Below are 26,848 nucleotides of genomic sequence, written 5' to 3'. Positions count from 1 at the left end.
TACGTATATCACTTACATGTTGAATCCAAAAAAGCCAAACTCACAGAAACAGAGAATAGAATGGTGGTTACCAAGGGCTGGGGGTGGGAGAAATGGGGAGACGTTAGTCAGAGTACAAACTTCCAGTTAGAAAATGAATAAGTTTGGGGGATCTTATGCACAGCATTGTGAATATAGTTAACAATATTGTATTACATATTTGAAAGTTGCTAAGAGAGTAGATCTCAAATGTTCTTACCACAAGAAAAAGAATCATGTAATTGTATGACATGATGGTGTTCGCTAATGCTACTGTGGTAATTGGCGATATATAAATGTATCGAGTCAACACATCCTATACCTTAAACTTACATAATGTTATACGTCAATTATCTCTCAATAAAGTTGAAAATAAACAAAACAAAAAGGAAACACATAGTGCACCCATCTTTTTGGGTGCCTCTGTATTCTTAAGCTCTTTTCTTATTAGATAAATATGCTACAAATACAGTTAGATATCCTCTGTGTCAATACTAAGAATGAGTTTTAAAACAGACTGTGAATAAATACTCAAGCACCATTTGTTTAACATACAATGTGAAGAGCCTATTATCCCATCATGAACATAAACCACCAAGAGAATGTGAAAAACAAGTAAGCAATTTAGCACCAGAGTAAAGGCGAATATAATTTTGACAAAAGTCAGTTTCCTATAGTTACACTTTCTACAAATGCACTTATTTTTAAATGAAAATATGGTAGAAAGAATCCTGAACAAGGTAGGTAGATAGACTCTTATCCACAGGTTACAAAGAGGCCACCACCACCGGCTTTGACTGCTTGACACATTGTTTTAAAAAGAAATCCCAACCCTTAGGTGGAGTATATACACTGCTGCCCCACCGCTCCCTACTCAGAGTCTGTTTCCATGGGCCCTGACATAGTCATATCTTTAACTATGGTGGTTGTCCTGAGTTCTGATCATTTATTAAGTGGGAATTCCTTCTGTTCTACCTGTTGCATAGGGATATTAGAGAGTATTAGAAAGTAAAGTGATCTACTGTATACAAAACAATGAAAACCTTTGGTGAGAAGATGGTACAAAAAATTAAACAAAGAGATTGCCTAAATTGATCAATGTACTCATATTACTGACAACAAAGAGCAAGAACAGAATGATCAAAACACAGATGATTCAAAAGTAACATTTAAACAATTAAATCCATTTTTTCTTCTCTAAATTTTTAATCAGATCCAACAGCAAAAAGGACTCAACACTTCTCTCTGTACCTTTTGACCCTTTGGTAGAGTTTTAAGGAATAATAAAATGACCAAGGGGGAAAATGAGGGAGCAAGGAGAAAGATTACATGAATAATCTTCCAGGCTCCCACATAATCTAAAGAAGAGATAATTTTAAAAAGTATGTTACTGCAGGAAAAAAGTTAAGATTTTTTTTCTTGGAGTAGGCCATAAATATTGATATCTTCATCACTATTAATGGGTACTAAAAATATAATCTCTTCTGTTTTATCTTTTCCACCTATACTAGATGGGGAGTAAAATGTTTGGTAAAGGGTAAAATTAGAAAATATTTTTTAAATTCAAGCAAACAATTATTGATTATCTACTCTGGGTCTAATGTGTTAAAGACATAACAGTAGATTATAACATTACTGTAAGGCCAACTGGCCCGAGGCAGGGGAACACAATCAGATTCACAGGTTGCAACAGAACGAAATTCTCCGGACCACCCAGTTCCAGAAACTGCCCTAGCGACATTCCGGATCACCCAGTTCCAGAAACTGCCCTGGAGACATTCCGGACCACCCAGTTCCAGAAACTGCCCTGGAGACATTCCGGATCACCCAGTTCCAGGAACTGACCTGGGGACTTTGAAACCAGCCCAGCCTTCCCCCCTTTCGAGGGGCGGGACTAACGGTCCCCCAGGATACCCGAAAAGACCACCAAATAAGGAATACCCTGCGCCCTCCTAGATTCACCACACCCCTTTCCCTTCTTCCCCTATAAAATCTTGCCCAACCCTCACCCGGGCGCGACTTCTCTGGCCCCCTTTCTCTCGGACCAGTGAACCTCGCCCGGGAGCGCTCCCTAATAAAGCTCACTCGAAGCTTTCCTCTGTTTCGTGGTGCCGTTCGTTAAGATCCGACCTTACAATTACTCCTGCCCTCAGGGAGCTTATCATCCTTAAAGAAAGAAAAGACATACATAAGAAATAATTAGAGAAGACAGAAGAAAAAACTGTTGAGCAGAACACAATTACGTGTCCCACTATTACAGTTAACCAGAGTTCAGTTAACTAGAAAGCCCACATACTTGGAATCTTTTATTTTAAAATTTAATTTATTAATTTATTTATGGCTGTGTTGGGTCTTCGTTTCTGTGCAACGGCTTTCTCTAGTTGTGGCAAGCGGGGGCCACTCTTCATCGCGGTGCATGGGCCTCTCACTATCGCGGCCTCTCTTGTTGCGGAGCACCGGCTCCAGACACGCAGGCTCAGTAGTTGTGGCTCACGGGCCTAGTTGCTCCGCAGCATGTGGGATCCTCCCACACCAGGGCTCGAACCCGTGTCCCGTGCCTTGGCAGGCAGATTCTCAACCACCGCGCCACCAGGGAAGCCCTGGAATCTTTAGTTAATTAAATTCACTAGGTGGCTCTAAGAATTCAAAGGTTCTTTTTAAACACAGTTAAAGTTTAGAGTCTGTCAACCTTGAATACTTCCTTCAATTCTCTGCCTCCAGGAAAATCCGACAAAAGCATTGTTTGCTATGCTTAACAATTAAGGGATGAGTCAAGCTTCCCTGGAGACCTGAACCTCTAGCAATTATTTCCTCCCTGACCTCACTGTAATATTTTTATTGCATGTCTAACATTCAAAAGGTATAATCTCTGTTTTATGACATGCATGTTGATATATTTAATGAATAAAGCACAGTTCCTACCTTAAAGGAATTCACCTGAAAAAGACACATGCATAGTTTTAATACAATGCAGTTATATAGGACAGGCATGTACAAGGTATCACTGGGTTATAAGGACACGTATCAAGAAAGGTCAAGGAGCGATGGGGTTGCTCCATTATTGGTGATGCTAAGTTTGATCACTTGAGTAGGGTGACTACCACCTAAGCTTTCACTGTAAAGATATCTGCGTCTCTTTATAAGCTTGGTGGAGAAAGAAAAGATGGGTAGGAGGTGTAGAATTTCTGGAGAAAGTGGGATCTAGCCAGACAAAGCGGAGAAGAGGGGTGAAAACACTAGGCAGATGGGACAGCAAAGCACCAAGCTGAGAAAAACTAGAGCACGGGCCTGAAGAGACAGGCAGTACAGAGTGTCACGATGGGTCCAAGAGGTGGGCCAGGAACAGATTAAGAGGGGCCTTGTAATCCAGCGTTAAGGAGACTGGTTTATCTTCGGGGCTAGTACTATAGTGCAAAAAGATTACAACTTGCTGAAGGTTCTGATGATAACGTATTTTTTAGCAAGAAAGTATTATTTAAATTAAGGTATGTACATTGTTTTCTTCGACATGCTATTGCACACTGAATAGACTACAGTACAGTGTAAACATAACTTTTATGTGTACTGGGAAAACAAATTATTCCTGTGACTGGCTTCATTGCGATATTTGCTTTATTGCGGTGGACTGGTACCAAACCTGCAATATTTCCAAGGTATGCCTGTAGTCTCCAAAGTGCGCTGTGCCCCGGGACACTGGAGGAGAAATTTTAATTACTATTTATTTATTTATTTACTTATTTTTTGCTGTACGCGGGCCTCTCACTGTTGTGGCCTCTCCCGTTGCAGAGCACAGGCTCCGGAAGCGCAGGCTCAGCGGCCATGGCTCACGGGCCCAGCCGCTCCGCGGCATGTGGGATCTTCCCGGACCGGAGCACGAACCTGCGTCCCCTGCATCGGCAGGCGGACTCTCAACCACTGCGCCACCAGGGAAGCCCCCTAATTACCTTTTAAAATATCTATACTTGCTATACATTTCAGAATGGACAATATTATATGTATGAATTGAAATCAGGACCCTAAGAGGAGGACTGGGGGTTAGGAAGAGAGAAGGAAAAGCTGTTTTGAGACTTACTAGTTACTTAAGAGCATCTCGGAGGAGCTGTTCAACAGACAGCTGTACATGAAACTGAAGATCTGGGGAGGGGCCTTTGCCTGGACATGTCGATTTGGGACATCTGCCAAAAATACGAGAGAAAAGAGCTGTGGAACGGTGGCAGAACTCTGAGAAACACAAACATTTACGATAACATGATTACTTTTTTTTTTGAAAGGAAAAGTAGAGCACAAGGAGTAGTGTTCGTACTCATTTAAAATTTTTAAAAGCTCTCAGATATTAATACAAAGTAACTGCTAGTCCTTACTATTCCCATTACTGTGAAAATGAGGCTCAGTGTATCGTGAAGGGAAAAAAATGTTTCTGCTAGTAATCGAGCAGCAATTCAGAATGAGAAAATTTAATTTTCTTACCATTTTGAGGGGCAGTCAATAAAGGGTTTTAAAGTCCCCCATGAAACCTGGACCCTTTGAAGAAATGACTGATTACAGGGTTGGGCCAGGAAAAATACAAAGTGAGCCTGGAATACCTTGTGTCAAAAGGCAAAGAAGTGTTTCAAGATCACAAAGGGATGTAAATAGGACATAAGAGCTGGCTTACAGGGGCTCCCACTTACCAAATTTGGGATGATTTGAGCATCACAAAGAATAATGAATTTTAACACACTGAATATAAAAAGAATATGTGTCTATAGTGATATTTCAAAGCACAAGATGAAAAAATGGAAAGCTCTTCTTTCACACACAAAAAATGCCACTTAATAAATGTAGAATGAAGGATAGAATTTAAAAATCTCCAAGTCACGACTCCTATTTAATAACTGATTCAGGCTAATAATCATCAACAGATGTTAAAACCATTGGGTTAAAGTTTATTGAAGAACAGGATACTCATGTGGCCTCACAGGTTCCTTCTTAATTATCAAGTGGAAAGTACCTTACATTGCAAAGATAAGACAGATACTATCTTAGCCAAATTTAGCATCACCAACAATGGGATGAACTGACATCACCGTGCCTTCAGATGTCATACAAAAGGGAAATACATATCATCTAGGCAATATTGTTTACTTTAAATCTAATCATGAAGAAACACTCAGACAAATCCAGAAATGTGGAACATTCCATAAGCCAACTAGCCTGTACTCTTCAAAAATGTCAGAAAAGACTTTAAAAAAAAGGGGGGGGGCAGGGGAACTGCTCTAGAGAAAAGAATGAAACAAAGGAGACTAAACCCAATCATAAAGTTTTCCTGAGTTCCCAATAAAAACAAAACAGAAACATATAAAGATATAGAATATTTTGGGAGCAACTGGGGAGTACAAATTGTATACTAGATATTATTAAATCAATGTTAAATTTCCTGGGTGTGATAATGGTGTGGTGGTTATATAAAAAATGTTCTTGTTCTTAGGAGTTACATGGTACATTTTAGTGGCAAAGAAGCATCATGATGACTGAAATTTACTTTCAAAGGGATCAGCAAAAAAGAAAAAAAAAGAGAGAAAGGAAAAAAAATTATAGACATAGAAGAGATAAAGCAAATATAACAGAATGTAAACACCTGGTGAATTAGAGAAATGAATGTTCATTGTACTATGTTTCCACCTTTCTATAGTTAAAAATTTTTTCAAAATAAAAAGTCAGGAAAAATATATAAAGTAATCTATGTGTGGCCAATACGCTATAGCTGATTTTATTTACATGAATATACTCATAAGTGATTTAATACTTTAAAAAAAGCCCATCATGAAATTCCTTCCCATCAAAGCTAACCAAGGGGGACTAACATCACCTCTGGCTAGTGTCAGCAACGTAATTTGTCTTGTTTTTACCCCCACAAGTCAAGAATCATATTTGACTTACCTGTGAAATTAACAAACCAGCAAAACACTTATAGCACTCAGCCACCTTATCAAAAACAATTTTAAAAAAGCTGTAATCTTCTGGTTTTAAAATAATTTATTTCATAGGTCTGTTTTAATTTCATGTCTCAGAGCATACATTATTTAACCAAGAGGGGCTGGACACAGATTGTAAAAAGGGAGGAAACATTTAGAAACTCCCTCAATTCCATTAGAATTTGATCCTACCTTATGAAGTCTTGCTAGGATAAATTTCTATTATACTTCTTTTGTGCTTACAAAAAGACATTAACTTCTGAATTTCCAATGTTGTAAATAAAAATTTTTACATTTAAGTATGCATTCATATTGACACACAAGGCAACCAAATAATTGTCATCAACGTTAGCAAAATGTATATTTCCTGTCACCGCACTAACATTAAATTAAACGTCAAACCACAGAAACTTGGTGACTAACATTAAAAAGGCAAGCTGGAGGATACGCAAAGCTTATAAAGGACAAATTGCACGTGGTTAAGATGGGACATCATTTGACAAGGGCTGGTGGTGTGCATATGGCTGCTTTTTTTTGTAAGAAGGCCACCGGCAAACAGGGCAACAGTGTCGGCCCCCAGCCAACCACATCACAATGCAATTCTGATGGAACACATGACCACAGGGCAACCCCATTAGCAAACATCCATTTTCAAAATTCTCTAGGCAAACAACACATTCAGTACAGTGCAGCATATCAGCAGGCCAAGTTAACCAATCAGGTTCCATGTCTTCGTTAGTGCTATATGATCCATATGACCGCCCCTTCCTTGCATAAGGGCTGGTCTGACAATATTTATTGGCACATGAACAAGCCTCAGGATCACAGTGACTTGCTCTTCCTGGAGAATTGTGAACTACGTTTCGTTTATCTTCAAATACTTCCTTCTCGCTGCTAAAAGTGTCTGTGCTCTCACTGTCTGAGTCATTTTCAATATCTTGAGGACCTTCCAACATTTCCTCTTCAGACTGGACTCCAAGGCATTTAAATCGCCACACTGGCAAGTTTTTTATATAATCAGTTGGTATCAGAGGGTGAAGCCAAAGGTCAGGGAAAGCTAATCGCTCCAAGAACAAGTCGGGGTCTTCGTCCCAATCAGATTCTACAGGGAAGTTCTGAAAAGAAGCAATCGGGTGGAAGAGGTAGCTGGTGTACCAGTCCCACAGACTTGATAACCACTCTAAGTTATTGGCATTGACTTCATCATTGTTGTTGTTGCGCCGTCTCTTCTTTTCAAAGTAATCGACTAGTAAACCATGTCCAAGGTATGTACTAAGAAACAAGGCTGGGTGTGAAGAATAAAACATCCAGTCTGCCCTGACCCATGAGGCCAGCGTGGTTGTATTGGAATATCTCAACAATTTTAAGCTATACTCATAAAAGCTATCTAAGTAAGGGAGCTGTAAAAAGCCCAACACAGGTAGCCAGGAAATAATTAATAGAGAATTATATGTCCCTAAAGTGCTTATGAGAACCACAAATCGTTTTATGGTAGCTCCTTGTGTGATAAATAAGTCCATCCAAGCCATAAGATTAACTAGAACCAAGCTCAAAACAAACAAATCATTTACTTCAGGTTGTACTGAGCGCAAAAATGAATCCATGGCCTGAAGGGATATAAATTCGCCCGTGTGGTTTCCATACCTGTAAATTCCTTCAGGAGTTCTAAGTATGTATGATGGCATGTTATATACACCAATATCTGTCATATAACTCTTGTTGTCCCAATTTTCCACATTTACAAAAATAAACTCAACTCTTCCAGTAAACTTTATGCTTAGTGCAGAGAAGAAAGCTGGGGGTTGGTCAAGGTTTGCAAATAGGTATATTTTTACCCAGTATTGATCACTTTTATTCCATTCTTCTTTCAAACGTTCAGCATTATAAATAGTTTTGATCCGTGAAGCTGCATGAGCAGTTATCCACTTAAAAATGTGCTCTACTTCAATCTTGCGCCCACTGTATTCTTTAAGCATGACTTTCCCTTTAGAAGTACTTGTTTGTGGAACAGACATAATGAGTGTGGATCGTACCCAGCCTCTTCTCCTGCAGTATCTATAAGAGAGGAGACTGTAAGTAAATAGCTAGGCCGCTAAATGAGCCAGCTTGCTTATCTTCACTGTTGTGCAAACAGTTTGTCTTTTCCCTGACACATTTCCTTAGCACTTGAAAGATACCCTCTCCCCAAAAACAAATTACCTGTAAACAGTCAAAAGTAGTACCAATACCTGGCAGTTGTATAAGAGGAAAAGCAAGCTCTCTTTTTATCATATTTTTCGTTTGTATCTCTATATTTCTTTTCTTTCTTTTCTTTCTTTTTTTTTTTTTTAAAGAAAAGTGTAGCTTGAAAAGGCTTAGAGTCAAGAGAATCGGCAAGTACTTCCAGCATCTACTATGAAACTACTAATGCATTATGTGCTAATAAGATCCTAAAGATAGTAGGAAAATAATTCCTGTTCACAAAGAATTTAAAATCCTATTAAGGAGACAAAAGTATAAAACTGTATATATTCTATTACTAAATAATGTAAAGGAAGTTCAAAAAAAGGGAGTATCACTGGGAGTTTGGGCTGGTGCAGATTTCATGAAAAGTTTGGGAATTGAACTAGCTCTCGAAGGATGGTTAGATTCAGGTAGGCAAAGGAGAGAAGGAAACAGATTATCTTACATGCTGAGTCCCTGACTTGAATGCCAAGCTCCTGAGGGTAGGAGCCATGCTGTACCCACTTATTAACCCAAGCACCCACCACAATGCCTGACACACACAAGCACTGTCATAAAGTAATCTGCACGAAGGCTCACCTAGAAAAGAGCAAGTCCTATATTTTTCTATACTCTCTCATCTCTTTAATGAGGACCATGAAGAGGGGTATTTGGAGAGATAATCAGAGAAACAATTTCCTTTAAAAACAAAAAAGTTTTTTTCTAAAAACCTACCATGTGGAGTTTTACAATATATAAATTTACCTCAGTAAAGTTGGAAAAAAGAAAATCTACCATGTGGATACATTTTGTTCACTACAGATTTGTAAGTGGATGGTAATAAATGTTTAATTTTTAATTTTGCTATTCAGAATACTGATGTAAAAATCACAAATGTTATCTGCAGCGGGGGGGGGGGAGGCCCGCATACCGCAAAAGGGGAAAAAAATCATAAATGTTATGCTTTAAAGTATGGATTATATTTTATTAAATTAAATAAGCATATTATACATTTATATGATCAGATTAAGATAGAAGTCTTGACGTATGTGGCATATGGTTTTATGATGATAGTACAATTAATTTTACCTCAGGAATTTCATGATATAATTTAAGATAAGTGAAGACAACGTGTTATGTCACAAAGACAAGGTTAGTAACGACTCTGGGAAACTATCTGGGTGACTCAGGATCAAAGACTATGACTCAGCTTCTTGTTGAGTTGATTTACTTCCTTAACAAGATAGATACCATTAATGTCAATATTGCTTTAATTGAAACGGGTTAAGAATTAGATACTCCAACAAAATAAAATATCTTCTATTCTGTAACAGTGTATTTGTCCAATGCAAAATAATAGTCCACTGACATGAATGCCAGTTCCACCACCCTCCCCCCAAAACAACAAGTCAACTACATATAGATAGTTGCCTTATTCACATCTTAAATATCTAACGAGCTTTACTTTTTTAATTGCATAGGATACTTGGGATGACACATTTCTACTCTCGGTCATTCTGTTCATCTTTGTATAACCACCTCAGAGAATATTTGGCTTCTGATTTGTGTCATAAATTAAATGACAGTCTTTCAAACAGAAAATTTTACTGTGTAAAACAAGCCAAGTCTTATCTTAGTGCATACATTTCTTCATGGAAGAAAACAAATGTACTATGTACTTTCTTTTCAGTTCAGAACTAAGGGACAGTTTTAAGGTTTATCATTTCACAAGATAAGAGTACCCAGGACAATAAAATTTTGTATGTCATCATATATCTTTCAAATTAAATCATATTTTCCAGACTTGAAATCCAACACACAAATAAAGTACACCATATTAATTTTAAAACCCCACTGTTAGACAGAAAAGACTAATGCTCATATCAATATAAAAACTTTTTACTGCCAATTTAAAAAACCTTTTTAAAGGTCTGAATAAGTTCAATGATGACACCACGAAAATATCCTCTAGTTCTTAAAGTAAACCTTTTGAGATCTCTTCGAGAATTTGAAGACTAAAAATGATTAAAAAAAAAAAAACATAGCTAGTGAGTTTTGGCACTCCAGCTTCTGATAACATACTATATTAAAAAAGAAACCTTGGTATTCTGTTCATAAAATGCTGTTTCTTCAGACAAGGTCATTGGTCTCCTTGGCCTTCCTGTCCTGCTCACCAATCTTCCCTTTACTTTCTTTTCCCTGCTTAGCCCATGGGCACGCATCCCTGATTCTTTCACCATAAGCCCTCCTGGCCCATTTACCACTCAGCTCCTGTAATTCCAGTGCCATCCCACTCTTTACTATCTCTGCCCCGCCTCTCCAACCTCCCGATACATATCCCACGTCACTTCCTTCTTTCTCCAAAGGTGGGGGGAGAAAAAGAGTAGAGAATAGACCTGACAGGGTAAAGGCCCCTGAGATAGATCACTGGGTTGGGGAATTAGAGGAACTGGGGCCAGGCAAGATGGCTGTGTGGGAAAGAAATGAAAACTGCTGCCATGGACAGAGTCAGATACTGTACAGAGTGGAGGTCCTGAATGTTCTTAAGGGGAGCAAAACAGGTCAGGAAAATACTACGATACAATGGGGCCAGCACATCAGAGGAGGCTGTCCTGGAGGCCACCCAAGAGAAGGAACTACAGTCAAAGAAAGCAACGTAGGCAGCAGAGTAGAGAGTTTTGCTGTTTTTAAAAATCTGAGATCAAGTTGATGACTGAATTATTCAACATATTAAAATGCTTGCTTGCTGAATAACACTATTCTCTGCCCAGTTACACCCTGCATTGACATTCTAAACACGCTTTTCTATTATCTCCCTATTTTGTTCTTCTGCATCTCCATAATCCTCATTAAAAGAAAAAAAATGACCCTGACTAAGCACAGCATCTATGACAAGAATAGTTCTTACTCTAGTTGGAAGACTTTCCAAATCAAAGGAAACCAACATGACAGTACTGAAACTGATATAAGTAACTCTGCATCAAGATCTTCATCTCTGTGATGAAACTAAGGAAGATGACGTAAAAGTGCTTGTTTAATAACAAAAAATTATAGCTGCAATCAACAAAAAAGCAAAAAGTTGCTCAAAAAAGGTCTCTTCCGTCATAAATAAGAGGTGGGATTATCTGAAGACGAAGATGAAGGATTTAGAGAAAACTCGGAGGTAGATTATATGTATCTCTTCACCGTTCCTCAGCTGGTATAGAATCAAAAAGGGCTTTTCAAAAGAAAAGCTAGAAAAATTTGCGCTAAAGTCCACTGGACTCAATTATGACACTTCTGATGCATTTTGCTTTATAAAATCACATTAAAAATCAATTCTACTATTTCCTTCAGTTTTTCATGCTGAATAGATCATCTTCACTTTATGTCATGCTTAGTTTCGTTTTGAATTCTCTATTGTTATTTAAGAACTTACGTTAGACTGAAATGTGTTTGACCTTTATATTTTTGTACTTACTTGATATTTTCTAATATATTTATAAGTTAGTGTTTAAAATGTACTATTTAGTTTATTCATTAAAAAAATAAGTTCTGAATATTTTTCAATAAATTGGTGATGTTAATACTGACTTTTGGCATTATCTGAAAAAAAAAATCAAAACATCAGAACTATCATTTATTCTGGTATTGCAATCACCAGTGGGAGAGAAAAAGATCTTTCACTTAGACCATCTGGGAATGATGGAATAGGACCAAATGCCACTGTCTTTGGTAAACACAAGACAGAAATAAGAATGATTTCCTTTTCATAAGAACATGAACACTTACGCTATCTTGGACATTTCAACCGAAGGCATTAGAATATGATCAAGGTTCTGTGCTGAAGATGAAAATGGGAGCTTTGTGGGTGAATGAGGAGACTAAATGTGAGTCAGGAGACACAAGTTCCCTTCTTATCCCCAACGTTTAAGAAGTCCTCCTACCACACATCTCAGCCTACACTACAAGTGAGCAAAACAAGAACAGTGAGGAAAATCGAAGCAAACGTAAGCCTGAAGGAGAAGGGCAGGAGAATCTGAGGTGAAGCAGTGGTGGAGGAGGGTTTTCTACAGCGAATGGGTCTCCCATTGTGACCACACATAACGGACGTAGGTAAGCCGGGCGTATCTACCTACATCAGAAACTACCTAACGTGGGGGCTTCTCCATACATATCATATGCCCCGTCCTCAGCACTGAACAGAACATGCTGTACATGCTAATCTTTTTCTTTTAAATTTATTTATTTATTTATTTATATTTGGCTGTGTTGGGTCTTTGCACGCAGGCTTCCTCTAGTTGCATTGAGCTGGGGCTACTCATTGTGGTGTGCAGGCTTCTCACTGCAGTGGCTTCTCTTGTTGTGAAGCACGGGCTCTAGGTGCATGGGCTTCCATAGTTGTGGCACGCGGGCTCAGTAGTTGTGGCGTACGGGCTTAGTTGCTCCGTGGCATGTGGGATCTTCCCGGACCAGGGCCCGAACCTGTGGTCCCCTGCACTGGCAGGCAGATTCTTAACCACTGTGCCACCAGGGAAGTCCAACTAATCTTTTATTAAATGTTTACTGAATGGATAATTAAATGAACAAATGAATTCAAGTCATAACTTGGAGGAACTAGAAATTGAAATAAAACGCATTTCAAAGAAGAAACAATGGAATAATGAAACAAGAAATAATGTGACAGACTAAATACTGGAGATGATGACAAAAAGAAAAACAAAAATGCCTGCAAAGATTTTTGTCTGAGAAAATGGAAAAAAAAAATAGTAAAGGACAGAAAAAGAAAAGGTAGAAAGGGCACATGGTTTACTAAAAAAAAAAGATGAATATAAATTTGAATACCAGGTTTAGGGAACAGAGTCTATCTGGGGTACTCGTATGGCAAATGGAAACGAGTGTCAAAATGCAAACGAGAGGTCCGAATTATGAAAGGAGATTTAGATCAGCACAAAGGTGTCACCTAAAGCCATCAATGTACTGAAGTCTCTTTGGGAAGTAAAATTGAAACAAAAAAGACCGAGGACATACTCTAAAGAGTCACCCCGTTAGAAACAACATAGAAGAACCAGACAGAAAGAGAGCTCAGAGAGAAAGTAAGTAACTGCCAGTTATCCAAAACTATTAATCAGATACCTTTGTAGCTAACAACGTGCTAAACACGCTAACGAACTTTCAGTTTAAACAGGCTTCTAATACCACTGTCTTTATCACATTAAAAAAATTCTGGTCAGAACTCAAATTCTAAGAATTGCCCAATCAACTTACCTGGGGTCACTGGAACAGTTAAACGTGCCTGTACGTATTCCAAATCTTGACACCTTTTTCACCATTTTCTCCCAGTGGATTTTACCCACCAAAGGACTTCTGTCATTTGCTATAACCTATTCCCCCCAAAAGAAAAACAGATACTTTAATCACCTAAAATGGAGTCAAACCAACCATTTACATCTATAACTACTTTTTTTGAAAAACATATTCTGTTCCTAGATCTTGTTTACTACGTCATCATATTATCACTGCAATTCTTGTAAAAGGAGCAACTGTCCAACTGGAAAAGATTTAAAACACTGAATACAGTACATTAAACTCTCACACTCTGTGGTAGTTATGCAGAGGGGGAGTCAAAACCATATTAAAAAGCTAGCCACATTCTCCTCCATGTGGCTTATCCTCTAGAATTAACTTACACAGGAAGAAAATGGCCCTTGGAGTCATTTCTCTGCTCTGAAAAGAAAATTTTAAATAACCCAAATAAAGCTTACTAAAAATTACCACATGTGGGTTCAACGAGTTCAAATTTCACTTTTTAAAAGTGTAATTATGGAGCCAAGAGTCAAACACATGTTTTCTATTAAACTATGCTTGACTAAAACAATATACTACTACTATGGCATTTTTCTTAACAATCACGAAAGGTTCTAACATATTAAAAAATTACCATTAATAAATTCTACATTCTTGAACTTCTAACTTCAAATTTGCAAATAGCTTTCAAACAGTTAGGATTGGGGGAAGAAAAAAAATTTTTTTAAATGTAGATTAACCTTCAAAATATGCAATGACTTTTCTCAGACTTTCTAATTGTTAATACCTTTTCCCTTTATTCCTTATCTTCCTGATTTTAATGAATAGAGATACCAGTAAAAAACAAACAAAAAGTATATATTAAAAACAAAAATAACTAAATGGGAAATTAAAGGAAATCCAAAAGTGTCCTATGTCTTCATGAACCCATCTGTTTGATTTATTTTAAGCCCAGGGTATACAGGCCAAGTTTATTTTCATGAATGCTATATTACCGATACTATTTAATTCAAAATTACAGCACAGTACTCTGGGGGCCTCTAAACTCTCTAGAAGGAAGGGCCATTTTCACATTCACAAAGCCTCCAGGAAGTGAAATCCCAGGTGAGTGTGTGCAATGAGTGCCTGGGAGAGGCAAGAGCTGGTGCAAATACCTCATCTCTGGTCTCTCCACTGGGAAGTCTAACAAATTTCAAGGGCAGCAGGAGGAGAGAAAGTGCATGGTGGTGACAAGTGACTTAAAGTTCACTTTATGTGCCAACAGATTACTGTCCGATAACCTTTGCCATATATCACTGATACTATCATCCTCATACCTACAGAGACACACATAGGTATGTAACACTTTGTAATGTAACTTTGAGGTTTAATAAATACATACACAAATATACAATTTAGGCATTGAACAAATGGTTCTGATAGTACTTTTAAGTGAAAATAAATGGCCTTAATGAGGGAGGCACATGTTATTAAAATGCTCAGATGGTTGAGGTAACCAGGAGGAGAGCAATTTGAGGACATGGTCTTAGCAGGTGAAAGTGCTTTCTGAGGAGGTTCACACAGGTTACATTACCCAGTAAGTTCCTAGCTTCCACATTTTTTCCATTGTCTAAAAGTACTTTATAAATTTTATCTGAAAAATAAGGGAGATGAAGCAAGGCAGGCTTTTCTCTTCTCTTCTGTTTTTCTTTTCCTACCACTGAAGAGTCAATATGGTAGTTCTTTCTTCCATCAAGTAACCAAAGAAATCTTGAACTTATTTTTCAGATTACTCAGAAGGATTAAGAAATCTCTGTAAAATCATATCGCTATACTCCCTGGTCTTTGCCCTGTTTTTTAAAATAACTCCCCTTTTACTCCTATTTCCTGATCAATGCTGCAAATAGGATTTGGCCCTCAGTCTAGGGGCATCTTTCAGTGAAGATCCTGATCACTGCACAGTCATCCAATGCTAGGAAAGGAAGTAGGAATGAGGGGGTTGTTCCAGGCACCCCTGGTTATAGGACAGACAACAAAAGTGTGTGAAGAGAGGTGGTGAATATCTCTGAGGCAGGTACATGACAATGTTTAACCACAGGGCCTTATTTATTCAGCAAGCTATTCCAACATCTGCTTTGAAGAGTTTAATGATTCCTGACTAAGAGAACCACAAAAAAATGAAAAATCCCTTAGGCAGTGCATGAAAGCATTTTATTTGACTCTTTAGTTATATTTACGCAATTAGAAATTGCTTTATCCAATGTCCTATATAGTTATATTATTCAACTGAAGGTTTAGCATAAATTAAATTTCGTGGAGGCCAAATTAAACAACCACTAAAAATGTTTTAACAAAATAACTCATCTGGCTTGTCACATGGCACAACAAAATACTCTAAGCCTATTACTACTGTGTCACATCAGTAACAGTTTCCAAGTTATAGCTCACATCCAAAAGCATGCACAGTGATTCTGAATGGCATTCACTCTGGTGGTGAAACGGGAAGCATATTCCTCTGCAGTTCACGAAGGATGTTGCATTCTCTGTGGGGAATATTTTCAGAGACTAGAAAAAACTAAATGAAAGTATAGCCTGAGTTCCAAGTCTCAAGTCTGGAACAGACCTGGCAACATAGGCTAGCAGTGAAGCAATCTTTCCATCCTCCTTCCCAGGGTATCCGCCTCTCTAACCACCAACCCTACACTTGCTCACCATTGTTTTCCCTGCAGCTAGCATGATGCCTAAGTCAGGTGGGCACTTATTAAATATTTATGTTGAATTAAACTATTTCAGCTTTTTATGGTTTAGTAACTCATTCTCTTACTTCCGATTATATAGGTTCTCTAAAGGCTCCAAGTTTCCGATATCTGTTATAATGAAAGTCCCTTCCCCAGCAACCTGTCATCTGGGATGTTTTCGGACAAACATTAGCATAACTAGTACCTGGCTATGCAACTGCACATCAATGTTCTTGACCCCAGTCACACACAAAGACTTCCAGTTCAGTGTATTTAAAAATACACTTTTTTCAGGAAAAAAACTACTAGGTTTTTCCTAGTACTAATTTTCCTGGTTTCTACTTTATTGTCTAATAGCTCTTTAGGATCTCTCAAGATGGTGGCACCATCACGGACCATCTAACTTAGCTGGAAAAGGTAATCTATGCTAAGAGTTTTTACTGGCCCACACATTTTAGTAAACCAAGCTGTGAGCTGTCTTACGGCACAGACTGTAGGTTATTCGTCTTTTTTGCCCTTATCACAGGTTCAGCTGGCACACATTAGATTTCAATAAATATTTGTTGGATGGTTGGATGAATGGATGAAACCAGTGGTTTGCTGGTAAATGTTTAACAACTAGCTGTCTAGAAGAAAACAGAAGCTCTGATTTCTACCATTTACTTATTTCCTTGGTGTAAATACTCCCACATGGTTGATTTCAAGTTACCAACGTGACATCTCTAACTGTGGAGTTGGAAAGGGATGTTAACAATCGCCCTTCATGAAGCAGTTTGAGCTGGCTCCAGCACAGCACTGGAAGGAACTGAGTTGGACAGTGTGAGAGGCTAAGTTGCCATGTTTTCTGATGTCAGTCTTGTGTAGTCCAGTTAAACGTACAAAGAAAAACTGGACCTCAGGTTATTGCTTACTCCCTTCCACATGTGTTACACTGGTATAAGAAAAAACCCACACACTTTTGCCTATTTTTTAGAGGTGGGTTTTATTACTAATCAGAACATCTGTCATTTCCCTTTTAATATTGTTAATCCCCATACAACAACATGGAGGCTAAATTAAATAACATAACTCAATATAAAAGGAGTGTTGAGCTAAAATGTTTTTCTGCATCTCTCAATATTTCATTAGAACAGCGAGTTTCTACTTTCAAAATCATAGACCACAGGGACTTCCCCAGAGGTCCAGTGGTTAAGACTCTGCGATTCCACTGCAGGGGGCATGGGTTCGATCCCCAGTCGGGGAACTAAGATCCTGCATGCTGCATGGCATGGCCAAAAAAAAAAAAAAAAATCATAGACCAACCTAAATATATATATGCAAATTGTATAAAATCATTAAAAGTGAAGATGAGTAATTGACAAAAACAAAATTCAACAGCATTTCATTATTTCTTTGGCAGCCTCACTAGCTTTGAGTAAACACAAATAAAAGCTCCTCACCAATACGAAATAAAGGATAAGATGGCTTGCCAAGTATTTCGCCTTTAGCATAGTGTCAAGAGAGGAATAAATAACTTAGAACCTCCCTGAACAAAACTACTGTCTAGGAGTAAAAAATAAACAAGTTTTAAAACAGCTAGTAACTCTTTTCAGCCAAACAGGAACTGTATTAACGTAACACTTCAGTAAATATTGACCTAAAGCTTTTCACTGCTACCTCAATTCCACTGATGTTAAATTCCTTATAATGTGACAAAGCCAGCAGAGAACAGATAGCACAGTCCCTCATTGAACTTCTTTGAACAAAAGTCAAAATGTAGAAATAGAAATGTTAAGATAAGGATAAATCCGTAAAATCCACAACGTACACTAACTTTTCCATTTCAAAAGCCTATCTACTGGGACTTCCCTGGTGGCACAGTGGTTAAGAATCCACCTGCCAATGCAGGGGACACGGGTTCAATTCCTGGTCCGGGAAGATCTCACATGCTGTGGAGCAACTAAACCCATGCACCATAACTACCGAGCCTGCGATCTAAGGCCTGTGTGCCGCAACTACTGAGCCCGTGTGCTGCAACCACTGAAGCCCTCGCGTCTAGAGCCCATGCTCCACAACAAGAGAAGCCACCACGATGAGAAGCCCACGCACCGCAGCGAAGAGTAGCCCCTGCTCACCACAATTAGAGAAAGCCTGCGTGCAGCAACGAAGACCCAACACGGCAAAAAAAAAAAAAAAAAAAAAAAAGGCCTGACCAAGAATCTTTTGAAAGAAAAGTAACTTCTATTTGTGAGGCTAAAAAGCTTGGTAGGCAGCAGAATCAAAGAATCCACAAAACTGGAAATAAAGAGCTAATGAAAGATATGAGGTCAGGTTAGGAACAAAGCAGGAAAACTTAGAATGTTAGAAAGAAGTGATAGAAAAAAGATGACTTGGTTCTTTCATGGATTACACAGTGTATTGTTGCTAAAGATGTCCCATATGTGTTGCTGCCTTAGAAACTAAAATTAGTTCTTTCCACCTCATATTACAGAGAATACAGGAGAGACATGAAAAAGCTTCACATGAAAAGAAGTGTGCTAACACTCTGCTTTAATGTAAGGATAATTCATGAGCAGTAATACATCTTACAACAGTTAGGAGAAAGATATGAAGACCATTAACATGTATTATTCAGAAAATAAACTCATGAGTTACCGAGAAGATAGAAATCATAAGGGATATAGGATGAATTAATTAAATTATAGAAATTCATGTTTCCTTTTGTAGTGTCAGTCCACATGCAGTGTCACCAAAAAAGATAATCAACCTGGATTATCTTTTATTATTACCAACCCATTCCAGAAAAATAATGAACTGACCAAGTGATGGAATAGCTAAGTCATATACCCATTTATTAAAGTCACATCTTCCCCAAATCAGTAAATCTAGACATCCTTTCAATGACATATAAAGTCTAAAGTGCTAATTATCAGTTATATGCTACCTGAGAGTTAGGTATTCATCTGAGAGTATAATTCATCTGAGTAAGAAAATGATATTGGAAACCTGGGAGAAAAAGAGGAAAGAACTTTGATGTGCTTAAATATTTCTTATCCAGGATACCTAAAATAAATGCAATATGAAGAAGATTGAATTGTTTGGGATCTATGCATCCTCACAGATTAAAAAAAATGACAATGATAGAGCAAACTGAAATGAGTCAGCTTCTTTTAAAACAAATAGAAAAGAATGATAATTCAAACTGTTAAAAACTGAATTCTTGGGCTTCCCTGGTGGCACAGTGGTTGAGAATCTGCCTGCTAATGCAGGGGACACAGGTTCGGCCCTGGTCTGGGAGAATCCCACATGCCGCGGAGCAACTGGGCCCGTGGGCCACAATTACTGAGCCTGCGCGTCTGGAGCCTGTGCTCCGCAACAAGAGAGGCCGTGACAGTGAGAGGCCCGCGCACCGCGATGAAGAGTGGCCCCCGCTTGCCACAACTAGAGAAAGCCCTTGCACAGAAACGAAGACCCAACACAGCAAAAATAAATAAAATAAATTAATAAACTCCTACCCCAACATCTAAAAAAAACAAAACTGAATGCTTGAATGTTATCCTTCACAAGAAATGAGATAAATATAATCTGAGCTGAAAGAATGACAAGCAACTGAGAGTATTTCTCTTCTGTTTTGAGAAGATATTTTCAATTAAGAAACAAAACAACATGGCCCTCTCTTAGGAGCTTAAACCAAAGTGTCTGTGCTGATTAGCTTAGCTAGCGAGTTCAGAGTGCTGAAGGCACTGTGACTGAGGTTTCGATCTCAATCTTCTCAGTTGCCCTGCCAGAGACTGTTCTTCCAACCCAAGCCAGCCATTTGACAGATGTAAGCCACTGGCCCGAGGGAACACAAGCCAGACAGTGGTGATCAGTGCAAATCTTGAAGGTCACTGGAAAAATTGTGTCTTACTGCACCATTCACTATTGATGCCTATGAAGTTTAAAAAAACATTTTCAGAGAAAAATAATTCCGTGATTAGAATTTATAATGTTTACATTCACTACCATTCGTTACTTGTTCTTCTCTTCATTCAAGTATCACCTTATCAGGGAATTCTTCGCCACTCTCTTGTCTCCTTACCCTGCTTATTTTTATTCTTAGCACTTTCCACTAACTAATGTTATATTAAATATTTATTTAGTTAGTGCCTCCCTCTCCCAACTGGAATGTGAGCTGCCTGAAAGAGCAAGGACTTAGCCTGTTGTATGCTCCTGGTATATCTCCAGAGCCTGGTGTACAATTAACTGCTGAATAAACTGTATGAATTTTGTAACTTCTTAAGGGAGTTTAATCCATGCTTACCTTTAATATGACATAGAAAAACAGCAGATCATTTATAAGCCAAGACTATAATGCTAATTAGTGAAGCAGAGTGTGTTCGTAGTCTATAGGCAGCACTCTATATACCAAAAGGATTTCCAGACTTTTGACATAGCTTTTTCCAACTTTGGAAGGTGTTCAGCATCTTTACCATTCATCTCTATGGGACCGTTCAATGTGTGGACAAACATGAGATATAGGACACAGGGCAGTGGGACTGGCTATTCAGTTCAATCTCAGGAATAAAACTGAAGTTACCAAAACCATTAAGTCTTCCTCGATCAAACTATCAGAAATAAATATCTGGGAAAAGAAATAGAATAACTATTTATAAATTAAGGCTTTAAAGATGCTACAGTTTATTTTTTCAATACCAATAATTTAACACACAAATAAAGTAGAATTTGATGGATAATGTATAGACAATACCCATACCCTCCTCCCAGTTTCTCTGTTTGCTAGACTTAAAAAATGCGGAATTAGATTATCTGGAGGGTAAAAGGTCAAACACAATAGGAAGGTTGCAAGTAAAGGAAAGGTCATGGATATCCAATGCAATCACCTGAAGAATTCCCAAATGTCAACCCGTTAGCCCAGTGGACTATATAGTACTATTCTATCTTCTTTAGGTGTATATGTATTTATTTGAGGCCATGTGCTACAGAAAATCTATCTATCCACAATCATATTGCAAATCAGTGACAGGACCAGATCTGCAAATAAGGTGTCTGGACTCAATAGCTTTTTCTACCCTATTCTGCGGTCATTGTTCTCAGGAAGAAATATGAAGCAGCAATTATTTTGTTTTTTATGTCCTGAATCAAACTTTGCCAACCCCAATGTGAAATAACAAGAACACTGGACAAGAAATGAGGGGGTCTGGGATTTGATTCTGGTTCAATAATCATAATTTTAGCTGAATTCATGTTGTTAATTTACTTAATATGTTACTTTAAGTGAACTTATATTTTAAAAAATTTAAATAACTTTAGACTTTCCCTAAGCAAATTTATGAAATTCCATGTTCAATATAATATTGATTTTTCTAATTTACATAAAAATACACAAATGATAATGTGTGTCCACTCATTTACCATGAGTGGCACATAAACCACACTTTGGGCAGAACAAAAGATGATTTTTAAGGCCCTTCATAGCTCTCAAATTCTAATATGCTAATTAAATCTACAGTTTTGATATCATAAGAGCTAGGGTTTAAAATTATAATCTCATCAATTTCATGAGCAAAGTAATAAGTTCCCCCACCATTCCCCACAATAGTTCTTCCTCTATAGGCGCAAAGTTGGCTATAGTTCTTTCTTTAGAAACAAAAATGATGAATTAAAAACTGAATTAAAAACTGGAGTTAACAAAAGCTGAGAGAAACAGTACAAATCACTAAATAAAAGGAATATATATGTGTTTCTTACTTTATAATGCAGATCCAACAACTAAAATGGATTTGCTTCTGCTGATTCTTAACAAAACAGTCAACCCTCTTTTCCCGACACTTCCCTTCCCCCACTCTTTAATTAATTTTCATTTTTGTTGGTCTGCAAAACCTCTTTAAGGGGACAGTGGAGCCTCCCTATGAGAAGTGAGTTATGTCTAAGAAACATGACACAAGTACACAGAAGTGTCACCAGCTGGTGACTACTATTTTGGTAAAAATAATTTCACTTCTATCACTGTTTCTAATACCTGAACCAGCCAGATGCCATCTTTTGTGTCTTCTACAAGCTCATAGAAGTGCATTTCACCACTGAAATTGGTACTAGAAACAGATTCAGACGCTTCTTCTTCTTTGAGTGCAGAATAAAGCTCACCTTCCATCAGGTCACCTGAAGAAAAGAAAAAATAACACTAATAAGATTGCAAAAATCTCATGTTCCCAACTTCAATGATAAATTCTATTTTATACTGTTAAAAAATTATGTCACTGTACTTTCATTGCACTCTACAGAAGAGTAGAAACTGAATACACCTATTTAAGATTCATACATTTAGTAAATATGTAAGAAGAACCTTCTATGTGTCAGGCAAAAGTGAACAAAACAGATAAAAATCCATCTCCTGATGGAGTTTATATTCTAGTGGCATCATCACATAATTTATTAGGAAATTACTGAATTTATGCCAGCCACAAAAGCCATCACAATATTATTCAGCTTTTGTCCAGGCATCAAATAATTTTTAAACACTATGATTTATATACTTTTTTTTTTTTTTTTTTTTGCGGTATGCGGGCCTCTCACTGTTGTGGCCCCTCCCGCTGCGGAGCACAGGCGCCGACGCGCAGGCTCAGCGGCCATGGCTCACGGGCCCAGCTGCGGAGCACAGGCTCCGGACGCGCAGGCTCAGCGGCCATGGCTCACGGGCCCAGCCACTCCGCGGCACGTGGGATCCTCCCGGACCGGGGCACGAGCCCGTGTCCCCTGCATCGGCAGGCGGACTCTCAACCACTGCGCCACCAGGGAAGCCCAATATATACTTCTGACTGACAAGAATTAGAAATGGGTTTACAAAATTTGCTATCACCACCTGCGTAACATAGCAACAGGGCTTACATGACTTGGAGATTAGATACAAAAGATTACCTATAAGAACAAATTCCATATTCATACACAAACTTACAGTGTAAATTTACACTTTGTATCATCAAATAAAAAGTAAAGAAAAACACGTCAAATTATTTTAACTTCTGTCTTAAATGTTAACAATGCAAAAACAAGCATTGTATCACGACAGCAGCAAAACCATCCACAACAAATATTTAAATTATTAAGTTAAATTGCTATATCAAGACCTCTCTGGTATAAAATGTGTGATCTGAGTCATATTTTTGTGAGCTGTGTGTATTCTTTAAATATTATGTGCACTCTTTGTACACTCAAAGTTACAAGTATTTTTAGGCCCAGAGGAAGGCAACACTAAATAAAAGTCTCAAGAAAAAAAATGTGGTATCAAATTACTTTACCATGAAAAATGATTTGGCTTGGGCAGTTAAGGTACTTTTCACTTCTAAACCTAGAAAGTTTATTTATTAGAGATCTTCTACTTTACTTTATTCCCCCTACCCTACATGCCAGCCATGGTAGTAATAAAAGTCACCATAAACCAGTCAGTAAACAAGAGGCATAATTTTATGCAAATAACACACAATTTTATGTTTTCTCTAAAGAAAAATGCATCACTTTTACAGAGAGTGTTCCCTCCTCTATCCCAGTAGTGATCTGAACCTTAATCTGCAAATACCTGAGTGCTCAAGTCCTCTGGAGTTAGGATTCTTGTCTATCATACTACATGGCTATAAGATACCAAATAAGGAAAAAAAAATTGTCTTGTAAAAGACACAGCTGACAGATACACTTGAAACAACAAAAAAAGACAACTATCAGTTTCAATTGCTTCCTACAGCAACCCAGAATGCCCTTCTCAAATTACAGTACGTTCCCCTTCCAGGAAGTGTATCTAAACCAAGATATATTTTGTCCAGGGGTGAAAAAAATTAAGCCCATTTCTCACCCAATCCTACCCCAAAACCAACAGTTATTGAAAATGCATTCTTTAAGATGTTAAATATCTCTTAGCTCAATTCTATCAATATGTCTCAACCCATTTAAGCGGATGCAGCCCCTGTGGCACAGAAGGGAAAAAGTAGTTTACACCCAGGATATAAGAATTCAAAAAAAAATCCTTACAGAAATATAAACTCTTTCGAAACAAACAAGATAGGCATTCACAAAAAATATTCACCTTATTTTCACCAAATTTAAAGTATGAAAAGCTAATACTGTGCCCTGTACACTTTCTCTATATTTAAACTCATTATTTAAAATTTACATCTTAGAAAAAATTTTTTCTATTTAATTTTGTATCTATATGACGTGATGGATGTCCACTAAACTTCCTGTGATAACCATTTCATGATGTACGTAAATCAAATCATCATGCTGTACACCTTAAACTTGTACAGTGCTGCAAGTCAACTATATCTCAATAAATCTGGAAGAAAAAATAAAATATAAAACAAAATAAAATTTAAATCCTAGGCCTAAATGCCTCTTTGATATTAAGTATTCCAATGATGTTTTTCCCCTCCGGGTAACTTGTTATTACTAGGGTGACAAATGCTGCTATCTACAGAGAACGTTTTGGGGTTTTTCTTGTATACTTATGAATTTCAACTGACAAATAATGCTTTCCAATTTGTTTGTAACTGGTTGACATTTCCGAAATTTGAGAAAAACACTCAATTTAGTAAACAACACTAAGAAGCTGCACTTTAAACTGTTATTTTAAAATAACCTTAGGAAGACACACCAACACCCCTACAAATAATTCCAGCCCAGGCCCCTTCCAAAAACTGGGATTTACTTTTTTTTTGGTAGAAAACCTGGACAAAGGAAACCCGGGCAGCTCTGGAAGTAGTCTGCTTAACCCTTCCAGGTACCGCCTCATTCTGGGGGACCACCAGGTACGAGGAAGTACGGGTCGTCCCCTCCTCCGAGTGGAGGGGACCCTCGGGGAGCCGATACTCGCCTGACTTTTCCACCAGTTCCCGGACATCCTTCTTCTCGGGCAACCCCGAGTACCCCAGTCCCCGGCACTCCAGAATGGTCTTCAGCTTCTTGAAGCTCAGCGCCACCGGATCCACCAGCTGGGTGGCAAAGATGCCAGTTTCGTACCACACAATGGCCTCAAAAAACCTGGCCAGGACGAACAGGACCAGAAAATAGAGGAGCAAGAAAAAAAGCTTCAGCCACATCTTCCCCTGCGTCTTCGCTCTTTTCAGAGAGCTCAGAACACGGAGGAGAGGAGGGGAGACTGGGGGAGTGTGGGCGAGGGCACCAGCCTGGCGTGGGGTACGGCGCCCGCCGCCGTCACTGCGGGGCCATCCCCGGCGGGAGGCAGGTGGACTGTGCGGGGGTGAGGAACAGACCAGGAGGGGCAGAGGCGCAGAGCCTCGCGCGGGGCCTTCCAGTCAAGAGGCGAGAAAAATAAAGGGGGAAAAAATTTAAAAGTCCACCCATTAAACCCCCAAAGGAGAGAGGCGCGGGGAGACCCCGCGGGTAAGAACAAGATGAGGGCCGATTCCGCCGGCGGGGGGCACTGGGATGTGGCGGGGTCGGCCTTCTAGCACCGTAATCTCAACGGAGGAGGGGGGAGGCCAAAAAAATCATTCAGATTCACAAAGGAAGAGGGGGCCGGGCTGCAGGCTGGGGCCAGAGGGGCGGCGGTCCCGGGAGGCTGTTGGAGTCGGCCGGGCTGAGGCCGGGCTCCCGCGGCGGCAGTCAGGAGGGTGCGGTGCTCGGCGGGGCCAGGCCCGGGGCCCAGCGCGGGGAGGACCGGCCGCTGCAGCGCCGCGCCCGGCGCCCAGGCCCCAGGCCCCGCCGGCCGCGAAGGCTCCACGAGAAGCGCGGCGGGGAACGGCGGCGGCGGCGGCGGCGAGTGCAGGTTCGCTCAGGCCGGCGGGCGGCGCCTTTCAGGCTGGCGGGCACCGCGGCCCGGCCCAGGAGGGGGCGTCGCAGTCTCTGCAGAGGGAAATGGGGCGCGCGAGGCGACGGTCCCGGAGAAAAAACGCAAAAATAGGCCCGAGACGTCTCCCCGGGGCGGCTCTCCGGCTGCCTCCTGGTCACGCAGCGCTCGCCCAGCTCGGATGGGCGGCGCGGGTTCCGGCCGCCGTCCCCGACGACCCCTCCCCCGCGCGAGGCCGCTGCCGTCGCCTCCGGACTAGAGGATCCTCGGCGGCCACGGCCCAAACCGAGACATAACAACTGACGTCGGCTGCGGGGCGGGGCCTCGGGCGGGGCCACAAGGGGAGCGCCCGCCGGGCGGCGGTGGGGAGGAGAGGGGAAGGGGAAGGAAGGGGGCGCCCAAGCCTGGGGGCGGGAGAGCGGCGCGGAGCCGCAGCCTCGACGCGGTATCTTCTGCGCTCCCGAAGTTGCCTCTCCAGTGTCTCCTCCTCTCTCTTTCCTTTTGCCCTGCAGATGTTTAGTAAGTGATTTTGTCTGAGGGTTGCAGTTAGGACTGTGTCGCTTTGTGTGTTTTTTGGTAAAAATGGGGCAGTTAATCATCCTCTTAAGTAAAAATAAGAGTACGTGTATGCCAGGTCCCGGTTAACTGGGAAAATTTTGGCGCAGTTGATTTGAGATGGTAGAAGGCGAAACCCAGAAAACAATGATTTTCCATCTCTAGGTGAGAATGTAGTAGTTTGCGCATTTCTGTGTTGAAGGAGATTTGGTCAAAGGGGGAGGCAGAACTAGGCTCACCCGTCCCTGCCCGTTACAAAGGCCTCACCACACCCCCTCCTCACCCGTCGCAGTTTCAGTCTCAGGGGCGTTATAAGCCAGGTATCGAAATGCTGAGTT

General features: G+C 39.7%; 1 protein-coding gene across 9 annotated transcripts; it reads right to left on the bottom strand.

Moving 5' to 3' along the window:
- RNF103 (ring finger protein 103) lies at positions 1-26,243 on the bottom strand. Of its 9 annotated transcripts, none has more exons than XM_030837432.2 (5): positions 25,020-26,243; positions 22,179-22,318; positions 13,422-13,537; positions 4,091-4,193; positions 1-3,711 (listed from the first exon to the last, which is right to left on the bottom strand). In XM_030837432.2, the coding sequence occupies exons 1-4, from the start codon at positions 25,243-25,245 to the stop codon at positions 4,094-4,096; spliced, it is 582 nt and encodes a 193-aa protein (XP_030693292.1). In that variant the 5' UTR covers positions 25,246-26,243; the 3' UTR covers positions 1-3,711; positions 4,091-4,093. The 9 variants fall into 9 exon arrangements, with proteins under 9 accessions (XP_030693292.1, XP_060165035.1, XP_060165034.1 ...); XM_060309052.1 differs by having other exon boundaries at positions 1-2,625; XM_060309051.1 differs by having other exon boundaries at positions 1-2,184.
- Positions 26,244-26,848: the final 605 nt, after the last annotated feature.

Source organism: Globicephala melas, chromosome 12, assembly GCF_963455315.2.
Source record: "Globicephala melas chromosome 12, mGloMel1.2, whole genome shotgun sequence".
Taxonomy (NCBI): Eukaryota; Metazoa; Chordata; class Mammalia; order Artiodactyla; family Delphinidae; genus Globicephala; species Globicephala melas.
This window is presented reverse-complemented; position numbering and strand designations above follow the sequence as displayed.